At 41.1% G+C, this 12,591-nt stretch overlaps 1 protein-coding gene, 1 long non-coding RNA gene and 1 pseudogene across 9 annotated transcripts in view; 1 reads left to right on the top strand and 2 right to left on the bottom strand.

Annotated features, from left to right (window-relative positions):
* Positions 1 to 12,591, bottom strand: part of LOC120419408 (dystrophin, isoforms A/C/F/G/H) — a 150,119-nt gene that overhangs the window by 37,620 nt on the left and 99,908 nt on the right. For all 8 annotated transcript variants that reach the window (XM_039582083.2, XM_039582085.2, XM_039582086.2 and 5 more), the window contains 4 exons: positions 9,314 to 9,404; positions 8,995 to 9,249; positions 8,841 to 8,934; positions 8,690 to 8,770 (listed from right to left, as the gene is read on the bottom strand). In XM_039582083.2, the coding sequence (XP_039438017.1) occupies positions 8,690 to 8,770; positions 8,841 to 8,934; positions 8,995 to 9,249; positions 9,314 to 9,404 (521 nt within the window). The remainder of the gene's footprint in view (positions 1 to 8,689; positions 8,771 to 8,840; positions 8,935 to 8,994; positions 9,250 to 9,313; positions 9,405 to 12,591) is intronic.
* LOC120419409 (guanine nucleotide-binding protein subunit beta-like protein) lies at positions 3,469 to 4,541 on the top strand (annotated as a pseudogene).
* Positions 4,685 to 5,827, bottom strand: LOC120419410 (uncharacterized). The gene is made up of 4 exons (XR_008212129.1): positions 5,569 to 5,827; positions 5,290 to 5,509; positions 5,021 to 5,223; positions 4,685 to 4,960 (listed from the first exon to the last, which is right to left on the bottom strand). It is a non-coding gene; the product is annotated as an uncharacterized LOC120419410 (long non-coding RNA).

Here is a 12,591-nt window from a genome sequence, read left to right as displayed (position 1 = left end):
AGCTGGAAGTACCACACCGTGCGTCGTTACCACTAGTCCATTGGGGGCCATTGGGGGTGGTAAATGTGCGTAATCCTTGAGGGTGACAAGATGAGGAGGAGATGGGTTGACGCGTAAGAGGGCAGAGGTTCAGGGTTTTGACCCGACCGGTTGCTTGGTCATTTAGTCCGGATATCGAGAAGTGAAAGGTTGTCGGCAAGTGCAACCGTTACCCACGAAGACCAGAGTTGGTGTAGTGAATCCTTGGAGGATTGTGAAGTGCCCGGAAGAGCTACATCCGTGGCCGTTACGAGAGAACAGAAGCTTCTTGTGTGAGAATTGGATATCCAGGTATGACCGACAAACCCCAAGCCTGACCATACCCTAACTGCCATTTTGAATCCCTCATCCAGGACCCCTTTGTGTTCTTTTGTTCACTGTGTGAACACCAATTAGTTTCACCCGGGCCCAGCGACATCCGGCCGCTATTCCGTTACCGTTACATCAGTGTTCGACCGCAAGGCCGTTACCGTTACATCCGCGAACCCTAACTCCGGACTGTTCCGACTGAGTCCTCAGACACCGTCGAAGCCTGTTGCACGTCACCAAGCACAGGAAGGGCGCGGACGGCAGACAAGGGTCCTTGAAGGCGAAGCGTCGGAGGGTCCATTCGACTGACGTATAAGCCACCCCCTAGGCAGAGCGCCGGAAGAGCGTCGACGACAGCAGGAAGGAGCAGCGACAAAGGCAGAGCAACGAGAACGGGCCCCGAAGTAGTGCACCGGAAGTGCTAACAAAGGAAGAGGACGTGTGAGGTAGGAGTAGTAATAAGGAAGTTGGACGGGACGTGTGAGCTAGTGGAAATGGAAAGATGTTGCGTCTCGAAATTTGGTGGTCGAGGTGAAGAACAAGACACAAACAAAGAAGATGTACATATTCAAATTGACATTTCGATGCCTCTCGATGTGTTGTCACGGTTTGCTCACTCGCATCGTGGTTCAAACGATACGTCATGACGCTCAAGTGTGGTTCTCCGTTGGTGAACCGTTCGCTTAATACTCTCTTTACTACGTTCAGAGCGGAGCGGTATGCGAGCAGAAAAATGATGATTGAGATTTTGGTTCGAGAACCGTTCAAACCCGCCGCTCTCAGCGTTCGATAAGCGCTCACCCGATAAGTTCGTCGATTGAGTGGTTATGATACGCTCGCATAAGCGAACCGTGGCACCACTGTTTTTGATTAATCTCGAGCGTCACGCCGACCCTGGGTATTTTCCGGGAAGAGTCCCATCGGTTTTGTACGCCCTGACACCGGAAGCACATCTCTTTTAGAGTGTGTTCACTTCGAGTATGGGAGTAAACACCAGTTATTATAGTATGTAACAAAAAAACAGTCGTTTAGCTTGTCATACACACTAGCCTGTCCCATTTTGAGGTCATGTCGAGGAATTTCAGGTGCTCACTTCTTAAATGATAGATTATGATGTTAGGAACAATGTTTTCTTAGACAAGAAAAAATAATAAAATACTTTCTCGCACCCCCTAATCGATTTACTGAAAAAAAGTCACTTTTTGCCTTTCTTACTAAAGAAAGGTATAGGGTTTGCTTTTGGCTCCGACGCCAAATCCAGCTTCGTTCCCAAATCATTTCTCGAGAAATATTCATTCGAAAATTCTGCAAAAAATCATGGACGATCGATTTTCGACGCCCGATCGATTGACAATGACAAAATTGGTCTATCTCCAATATCCGAATTTTGGTGCTTAATTTACTGTAGAGCACGCGTGACGTCCGTGTGTGGTAAAAAAGTGCTCAATTTTGTGGTAGGGGGTTTCTCAGAGCCCATATTATGGATTTAAGCTCTCTTGGGCGCATTTGAAAGGGGATGTGCTGAACCTGAACCAGTTCCATTCCAAATTTGAATTTATCCATTTTTTAAGGGGACTCGGAGTGTGTTTTCACCTAATCAGGCGGTTTTCAAGTGAAAATTCGGTCGAAAATTGAGGTATTGAAATCGTTTATTTATCCAAAAAATTGCATTTTTCGAGCCCTACATCCTCCCAAATTTTCATCCATGTCGGTAATGTGGTTCTTGATTTACAGCTTGAAGACTAATTCACTGTGAGGGGGAAAAACCCCTAAAAAAGGTAAAAGCCAACTTTCACCAAATGCCAACACTATTCCTTTGGCATTTTATCTATTTTTTTTTCTCCATATCATAATCTAGACCATAATCGAGGTTCTGAAACAAATTTGACCTCATTCGGATTTACCGTTCAGATTTTAGAAAATTTCCATTTTTGCCTTTCTTACTAAAGAAAGGTATAGGGTTTGCTTTTGGCTCCGACGCCAAATCCAGCTTCGTTCCCAAATCATTTCTCGAGAAATATTCATTCGAAAAATCTGCAAAAAATCATGGACGATCGATTTTCGTCGCCGCGTTGTCAAGTTGAGCTTCACATGCAGACGCGAGCAATGCTGGCGCGTGATGCTGGCGCGTATAGAGTTTTGATACTAGATTACCCCCTTTTAGTGCAAGTTGCTTTATCGATTGCTCGTTCATCACACATCGCCTTTCATGATTATCTATGCTAAGCTTCAATGAACGCATACTAGACGCAAGCAGCTATCCGTTCTGAAGCCCCATGTTCATTCTTTTGCCTTTCTAGTTTTGTTTTGCTCATTCTCTGATCGATCTCTGAGTGAACGAATTTATATTGAGCGTCCAAGTTTCCCATGCGCCAGTGACAACGCACATCGCGGGTTTGGTTTTCTAGCTTCGGTACGAGCCTTTTTGTGTGTTAGTATTTTGGTTCATCGTATCGTCTCGTCGGCAATGAACCCAGCGTGCGTTTGTCGTAGTGATGTCTCACCGAGCGCTCAGTCGCAGTATGCTTCCCAAACCCAAAAACGCCTAAATGCATACTACATCATTTTCTGGCTTGTTTATTGAAAGCTCACAATTTTGCCTGACGCCTAAATGTCAGTTTAGTGAATTCCAGCAGGCGTTTCAAAGCTTTCAAGAACATTTATGCGGTTCAACGTTACATCGTTTACAACACGGCAAATTCTCGGGTGTGGCAACACTTTATGCCAGTCATTATGTAACCACTTTAACGCTCTGGAGCAAGACGGAATTATTTTGTTTTCTCGTTAATTCTTGATATTTTGAAAAGTGCAAAAAACTCTCAGAGAATAAGAACAATTTAGAGATAGAAAGAAGACATTACGAACATCGCAAATTGTGAGCTAATTCTCTGCCTCACAGATAATTTGTTCTGATTTTAAAAATCGAAAATGCTTGTGTGCAAGCACAGCTTACACCCGGCCATGGCAAATGAGGCAAAAACCAGCTCATTTCAGTTTTATGAAAAAATCATGTTGAGTTTTGAATTGATTCATGAATGGACCATTCTTTATTGTGGTATATCTTTGAAAAAAAAATCAACTGCCGTTATCTTCCTTTTGTAAGAAAGGCTCTATCCAAGGGGTTGGGCACATGCTTCATCCGTATGGCATTTGGAGCAACTCCAGTAAATAATGGTAAATACGGTAAATATGGATGCACGAGGAGCAACGTCAGAATATAAAAATAAATTTTGATCAGTGTGGCATGTGACGTTTCTAAACGTCATTGGCAACTGTCACTTCCCCATTTTCTCCGCGAACAGGCACGCTTCCTGCTGCTAAGTTAAAATCATCAATGACCGAGATGCTGCAGCTCTGCGGCCAGCTGGTTGGCCACTCCGGCTGTGTCACTCAGATCGCGGCCAACTCCTAATACACGGACATGGTTCAGTCCTCGTCGCGCGACAGATCTTGTGGAAACTGAACCGGGACGACGCCAGCTACAGCTTTCCGCAGAAGACGCCAACTCCAGCATCCCGCAGAAGTGCTTGTACGGCCACCCGCACATTAACAGCGACGCGGTCCTCGGACGGCAACTACGCCCTGTCCGGCTCCTGGGACAAGACCCTCCATCTGTAGGACTTGGCCGCCGTCAAGTCTACTTGCCGCTTCGGAAAACATACCAAGGACGTCTTGTCCGTTCCATTCTCCGAGGACAAACGTCAAATCGAGTCCGGAGCACACGATAAGACAATCAAGCTGTCGGCCAAGTGCTAGTTACCATCCAGGAGGAGGGTTAAACCGTCTGGGTTTCATGCGTGCGCTTCTCGCCTAACCACTACCACCCGATCATCGTGTCCCCCGGTCGGATCGCACCGTCAGATCTGAAACTTGAACAACTGAAAGCTGAAGATCGAGCTTGGTTCGATGTCCGTTTCGACTGATGGTTCCCTGTGTGCGTCCGACGGAAAGGACTCAATCCGTTCATGTGATATAGGCATCTGCAAACGCTGGAGCACAACGATGACATTGTTGTCATCGACGCCCTCTGCTTCTCGACGAACCGCGCTGTGCGTCGCCTACGATCCGTCGATCAAGAACTGGGATCTGGCCTGTACTCCGGCTACTATGACAAAATAATTCGAGGCTGGCAGGTATAGGCTAGCTGAAAAGTATTTCTGTTTTCTCAAAACAAACTATATAACACTTACAAACGCTCGGAAAAAGGTTCATACTTTAATAAAGTTAAATAAAAGTTTATCATTCAATAATTATTATTTGTTTTAATTTTTTCATTAAATTTTATTCATCACGTACTTCTAACAGTTTTCAGGGGACGTTTCCGGTAGCGGCAATCTTTAAAATCACCAGCAGAAGTGAATGACGTTCTTCAGGAGTTAGGCCAAAGTCTTGGAATCTACAAGCTGGCCAAACAATAGTTTGATGCTGTTCTAGCATTTGGACTGGTCCAACAATAAGCGCGCGTTGACAGCGTCCAGCTGGACGCGGAAAAGCTTCCCGCACGAACGCGCACGCTTTTGTTTATTGTGTTCACAGTGGTTCTGGCTTCACTTGAGCAGCTCGTCAATGGAGATCCCATGCTTGAAGATTTGTTTCCAGCCTGGTTGTAAGCCTAAAACAAAGCAAAAATCTGTAAAAAAAAATAAATCAACTAAACTCAACATTTGAATACCCTTTTGAACTTGATCTTTCAAGTGCTGGTGATGTCCGAGTTCAGCTCCTGATGGAGCTACCGGCCGATCTGACCCTTATACTCATCGTTTAGTCAGGGCCGGCAGATGTTGCAGGGGGCAACAAATGTACACTGCTTCCGGCAGGCCATCGTTTACTTTTCCAACTGCTAAGTGTGAATGACAGCAACAAACAGCAACATGTCTACGGATGAAAAGAATATATAAGTCGCGTTCTCCGAGTCTACCGAAACGAGAAGTTTGAACACACCTTGTAAAACGCATCGTTGGCCACCGAGTAGGCTCTTTGTAATCGCTTCTCTTAGTCAAACGCCTTGATTGATTGTGGTCGTTGCAAAACCTTTTTCCAAAAGATCTCCCGGTTGCTGAGCAAAAAATCTCACGGCCTGACGTCATCGTCCCGTAAACGAGTTTCGTCTTCATGCTTCGTAGGCCTTCAATACTCTGGGCAGTTGATTGTCGGCTTTAATCTGCGGATGAACGCAAAAAAAGGTCAACCTCCGTAAGGAAAACTTCAACTAGAACTTACCGATGGTCAGTGAGGATAGATTGTCCGCCTCGAGAAGCGTTTTTGAGTCGGTGACGCGAAACTGCCGCGGTGGCCGACGTCGAAGATTCCCCTCCAGAACCAGTTCCGGGACGGCCAAAACCAAACGTAACAGGTTCCCCCGACACACTCGACAAAACTTTTCAGATTGTTTGTTTACATTCTACAGCGTGCACAAAAATGAAATGTCATTGACAGACACACTGAAACAAATGAACATTCGAAAATTGACAACATCGTTTATATCCAACCCTCTGGCACCACTGCAAATGGCTAGAACGTTTGACAGTCACCAAAACCTCGAAGAGCCCACGTAGTAGTATTAGTGAAGAGCCCACTTTGTTTATCGTGGGCTCTTCACTAATACTACTGCGTGGGCTCTGTGAGTGTAGCAGTATTGGTGTTGTCTGTTTGTTTACACCAAATCTTCAAGAAGCATCACTTTTTGTGTGTGCAATCTGTTACGAAAAATTTTGAAAACTGTTGCTTCCGATTGACTGGGAAGATTTGCCGGGTAGTACTGGACCGGGGACGCTGTTGATCCTTCCGAATATCTCGCTGCAATCTCCGGCAGGGAGTAACCGACCAAGTGCAGAAACATCCGTGATTCCGGTGATTGTGGCGGAGCTGGTCTTTTCGAGCATCCTTCGATAACCTTCTCCTAGGACTGGCCCACTCCCGCTGTCGGCTCGCACAGGGAATCGAAGGAATCGCGTGCTTGTGGACTCACAAGCATCCGACCTTTTGTGGACTCACAAGAAGTTCATCGCGAAGTGGTCCGAACAAATCTGAACTTGCAAAACCGTCTTCATCGCCACTTCGCGGGCATTTATCCATAGTCTCTGGCGGATAGGGTCCTTCGGGAACTTGTGTTTGGAAATCCTGCCCGTGTCGTTATTTGTTCATGGAAATCATTTCAACATTTTGAAATTATGCCTTTTTTACCACGCGGTTTGTTTATTTTCAAATTTTGACAGCAAATGCGTTCTTCATCTTCTTTGTTGTCTTCATGTTCGCGTCGAACATTTAGGTTTCATAAACATGGCCGTCGTGACAGAGGGCTGTTTATATCTCGTAAATATGGATGCACATACGGATCAACTGTAGAAAATATATGAATAATATGCCATTTATTTGAAGTGACCACCTCGTGGCTCTATCTCACCCCAGGTGGGATTAAATCGGGTTTTTGAACTAATTTTCTAAAATCGCTGGGAATCAATACAGAAACTGATTCGATCTGGTCAGCATTATCTTCAAACGAAAGGTTTTTGTCCATAGATTAAGATGCACTGTTAAGATGCAATATTCGACCAAAACCTAAGTTTTTGGACTCTCCCTGGCGGATTTTGTCGAAAAGATCGCATTTTTTTTTCAAAAAAAAAAAACAGAAATGTTCATTTAATTTAGGGTAGCCTATTTCTCCCAGTAAAACCACTACATGCAGCTTGTAGGAAATTTACGGCGAACATTTCCCTCTGAGAAAATGCAATTTCGACACTTCAGAGCCGAGATATTTGAGTTTAAGTGAGAAAAAAGTGCTAATTTTCAAAATTTCTCGGAATTTAGAAGAGGCCTACTAATTACATGATGTTGCAAGCATGTGTCGCAAAGGTTTGGGTATGCTTTCTTATAGTAATTTTGGCCGCAGAATCCGAATCTGAAATCAAATTTCGTGTAAACAGTGATGTTTTTTAGCTACACCCTTTTGGAATGTTATTTGCGAGATTAAATCGCTGCAATTCAAATTGCTTGCAAGTTCGGTCATACTTTTCTCGGTTTTCGTACCACTATGATTGTTATTTTAATCACAGAACTCTTTATGTGTAATCTCTTTTACGTTCTGATAATGTTTTAACAATGTGTTTAGAAATTCGGAAATCGCATATTTTTATTTGGCGGGAACTTAAGCTAATATGGATTTATAAGAAAAAGAATACCAGAGAAAATTTTAGGAAAAGTGGCTGCATTCGGTTTATTATGTTTGGAAATTGCATTAAAATAAGTTCTAGAAGACTTTTTCGAACACTTTTCATAAAAAAAAATATAACAATCATAAAAAATGCTTCAGAATTTTTAGTTTTCTCTATTTATTAATCAATCCTTAATTCTAGTAAGGAACCATTCATAAACCATGTGGACACTTTGATAGGAGGGGGGGGGGGAAGGGTTCAGCGATTTTCCACGCTTAATATAAAAAAAATTGTTTTGTATGGAAATTGGGGGGGGGAGGGGGTCTGCGATTTAAAAAAAGGTGTCCACGTGGTTTATGCATAGTCCCTAAGCCCCCACCAAATAACAATATGTGATTTTTCGAATTGCTTAAGATAATCAAAACGTAAAAAAGATCTGTGGAACGAAAACCGAGAAAAGTATGACCGAATTGAATTGGAGCGATTTAATCACGCAAATAACATTCCAAAAGGGTGTAGCTAAAAACATCACTGTTTTCACGAAAATTGATTTCAGATTCGGATTCAGCGGCCAAAATTACTAAAAGAAAGCATGCCCTGCTTCAGAATTCTGAGTAATTTTGAAAGTTAGCACTTTTTTTCTCACTAAAACTCAAATATCTAATTTCCTACAAGCTGCATGTATTGGTTTTACTGTGAAAAATAGGCTAACCTAAATTAAATGAACATTTCTGTTTTGTTTTTTTTTTTTTTTTTACATAAATCCGCCTGGGAGAGTCAAAAAACTTGGGTTTTGGTCCAATATTGATAGTGCATCTTAATCTATGGACAAAAACCTTTCGTTTGAAGATAATACTCACCAGATCGAATCAGTTTTTGTATTGATTCCAAGTGTTTTAGAAAATTTGTTCAAAAAAGTGACTTTTTTCAGTAAATCGATTAGGGGGAGCGAGAAAGTATTTTATTATTTTTTCTTGTCTAAGAAAACATTGTTCCTAACATCATAATCTATCATTTAAGAAGTGAGCACCTGAAATTCCTCGACATGACCTCAAAATGGGAAAGGCTAATACACACACAACCTATTTTGTCGTAGAGAAGAAGATGATATATAGAAAAAGAAAAAACTTTTTTTTTTTTGCTGTAAACAATCTGAATACAATTTTGGCACAAACGAACATAAATCTTACCTTAAATGAATGTGGATTTCTATCTATTTCAGATTCAGTATTCTCGCAAAGCGATTCTGCTTCGCTGAGCCATCCCAAAAACTGTAACAATGCAAATAAAAAATACGAGTTTTATTAAAAACTCAAAACAACTTGATAACGTTGAAAATACCTGATCCAATGATTTATCAAATGACTGCAACGAATGAACTGCTGCATGAAGTGATTTTCCTCGCGATATCACAGCATTATTCAAATTGTTATATCTATGTAACAATGAAAAACGTTTAGTACTAAGATATTTCATTTGAAAACATTATAATTACCTAAGATTTACAGATTCCGTCATCCGCTTGATCCGTGATGTGTCATCCGATGGATATACAGCAATCAATTTCTGCGTCAGCTGATTGAATAGTTCAATGTGATGCTTATACTGATGCAGCTCAGCGTGGAAGGATTTTTGCTCTTTCTGTTGAATTTCCAGCACGTCCGCTGTGGTGGCTACCACTCCCATTCGCTCCGATCGCGACTCCATGCGATTTAACCAGCTCTCGATGTCGATTCTCTTTGCTTCATATCTATTTTTAATAAAAGATAAATGTGAATCAAGAGGAAATATTCTCTTCAACGCTGAAAATATACCTCTGCGAATCACCAAGCATCGCTGTAAGCTGGGATTTACGCTCAAGAACGGATTGTGATGTGTCCTCCCACTGATCGCGCATTCGAGTAGCTACAAGAAAATGATATATCTGGTTAGTTTTGGAAACATGTTGGCTTGGACTACAACAAAATGAATAAAACATTAAATAAAAGTCTCTCAGGCGTTGAAAGTTTAAATCAAAAGTGGAACTACAATCGAGCTTGAAACAATTATAAAATCATATAAACATCAAAATTCGGATGGCTTGTTCCACAAACCTTGGTTATTTTGCTGAGAGTACTGCGTTTCGTCGTGAGAGGAGCGACGTCTAAGCCTAACATCTTCCCTCGACAAACCACTCTGTCTGTTAAGAGCCGCATGTTCATTATTGCGAGCAATGACTGGCATCAACTGTTGCCGGATGTACTCCATCTCCTGTGAGCGCTGTCTACCATATTGTACTTCTAGGGGCAAATGTCTATCCAACGAGCGGAAATGATGTTGCTGCCCAGCACCGTCAGCCATGTTCGATTTCGAAGAGTTGTTCAGCATCATCCGGATGTTGCTGTTCGATTCCATCGAGTTATCCAGTCGCATATGGTCCATACTGATTCCTCGTTCCATACCATTTCCCCGCACGTGGTTGTACTGCTGGTCAAGATTCAGGCGCATATTTTCCATTCCATGCATGGATTGGGATCCGTCCAGGGAGGTCACGGAGCCCATAAGTCTCATGTTTGATTTCAACTCCATTATGTTAAACTGTTGGCGTTGGTGATCCTGTCGGACAGCTGCGGCTGCTGCTTCGTACGACCGAAGATTCATCTGTTCCTGCATGGCTCGTTCCATATTTCGCAAACCACTCTCAATGCCCCGTAATGCATCCTCAGATCCATACTCTTCTGTTGGATCTGGTTTCGCCGTATTAGATTGTTCTGCTTTGGAGAAATGTTTTTCATCGCCAGGATTAAAGGAATTTTTGTTGTTCATTTTTACTTCAGCTGTAGGAGCCTGTTGCAGAGAGACTTGAGCTTTTGGTTCTGGTTTCACAACGAGTCCACTGTTGTTCTGTTTATCTTTTAATTTCAGATTCATTATTGGAGAGTTTTGCAAGCTTGCCGGCTTTTGTGGAACAGGCGGTGCTTTTTGGGAGTTCTGGTTCCGTTGTGGCAGCGGTATCATATCATTTCTCTCGTACAATTCCGGATCGGGCTTTTTGAAGCTCATCCGCTTTGGTGGAATTTCAGGCGCTTTAGGTGTATCGTTCGACCTTGCCGGTATTTCAGGAACATCAATCGGGTCTTGCCCTAATGATTTCTTTTGCATAGCTTTTGCACGGTTGGCAACCTGGGTTGCCAGCTCTTGAGTGTTTTTCAGCAACTCTGGAGCAAAGTCCATCCTGGTTTTGTGAGCCATTTCAATGGATATGCGATAGACTATTTTTCTAGCTCTTATTCCTAAAGTTCATGCATTGTTATGACCTTGGCGACACTTAAATACAGGTGTTAAGCAGATAGCCGCCTCTGCAGATTTTCAAGGGTTAACACATTAGATATACATACACATTAGATATATATAGTATGTAAAAAAAAGTATTTACACCCCTTGAGCACTATGCACTTTTTGTGTTGAAACATGTAAACAACTACGTTTTGTTCAGAAACTCATGCCGAACATTTTGCTACAAAAAGCTCATGAAAAGATGATTTCTATAAAAAGTTTTATAGCATATACTATTACAGAAATCAAAAAGGTACAAAAAAAAGTTTACACCTTTCGAAAAATTAACATAAATAAAGTTATTTGTTGAAAAATCACCATAAATCTAGTCTCCCAACTCCAAATAGGCATCCTTGACTGATTAAAAGAATAATTTGGATTGAATAGTAAGTTTACTAAGTACTTAGTATAAAAGTTTGTATAACTCTGGAAATTTTATATGAAACTTATCTAAACTTAATTTTGCAAACTTTCAATCTAAATGTCAATATATGACCATAGAACTGCTAAATAAATATTTTGGAGTGGGTATAACACCTTTTTGGGGGTCTTTGTATCGATAAAATAGATTTTTCGAAAACGTGGGTTTTATAGAAAACCTAGATGTATGGGTATCACAAGATCGGAAATTGTATGCCCTTTCTGATGCCACAAAGGTTGACTTGTGAATTGTGGACCGGTTCGGATGCCGGCGGATTTTCCGACGACGTAATTCCGGGTTGGTACGAAATTCCAACGAAAAATCTCTTCTATCGATACAAAGACCCCCAAAACGGTGTTATACCTACTCCAAAACGTTTATTTAGCAATTCTATGGTCATATATTGACATTTAGATAAATTGAAAGTTTACAAAATTAAGTTTAGATAAGTTTCATATTAAATTTCCCGAGTTATATAAACATTTATACTAAGTAATTAGTAAACTTTATATTCAATCCAAATTATTTTTTGAATCAGTCAAGGATGACTATTTGGAGTTGGGAGACTGGATTTATGGTGATTTGTCAACAAATAACTATATTTATGTTAATTTTTCGAAAGGTGTACAAACTTTTTTTGCACCTTTTTGATTTCTGTAATAGTATTTGTTATATAACTTTTTATAGAAATCATCTTTTCATGAGCTTTTTGTAGCAAAATGTTCGGCACGAGTTTCTGAACAAAACGTAGTACTAGTTTTTAGTAAAATTTTAAATTGTTTACATGTTTCATCACAAAATGTGCATAGTGCCCAAGGGGTGTAAATACTTTTTTTACATACTGTATATGTATGATATCAACTTTAAAGACATTAGCAGAACATAACAAACATATTGCAATTTGGGAATTAGTTTCTTCCAACTCCGAAAATAGAACATTTTTTTTTATATTCTTCTAATGTCCTTTATGATGATGGCATTTTTATAGTAACAATAATTTTGTGTCTTCATAGAATAAAAAAGAGAGAAAGAAAAAAAACTGCTCTTTTCAAAGAAACATTTACTTGATAAAGGCAAAAAGGTTTGAGCAAAAATTGCTGGAGCATTATGGAGTTTATGCCGGCATAGAGTGTTTATCTCGGCACAACTCGTTATACCAGGGAGGGGCATGTCCAAAATTGCCGTATTTTGAGCGGTGCTGCCTTACTGTTGAGCATGGCAGTAGTGACACAAAAACCATAGAAGCGAAAATTTTCCTTTTGTAGGGCTCAATGGTATACATACCAGGCCTGTCTTAGATTTTTTTTTACTTTCTGTTGAACTTGCACCTCTATATTGTTGAACTAAGATAACTTC

This window comes from Culex pipiens, chromosome 2 (assembly GCF_016801865.2).
Source record: "Culex pipiens pallens isolate TS chromosome 2, TS_CPP_V2, whole genome shotgun sequence".
NCBI lineage: Eukaryota > Metazoa > Arthropoda > Insecta > Diptera > Culicidae > Culex > Culex pipiens.
This window is presented reverse-complemented; position numbering and strand designations above follow the sequence as displayed.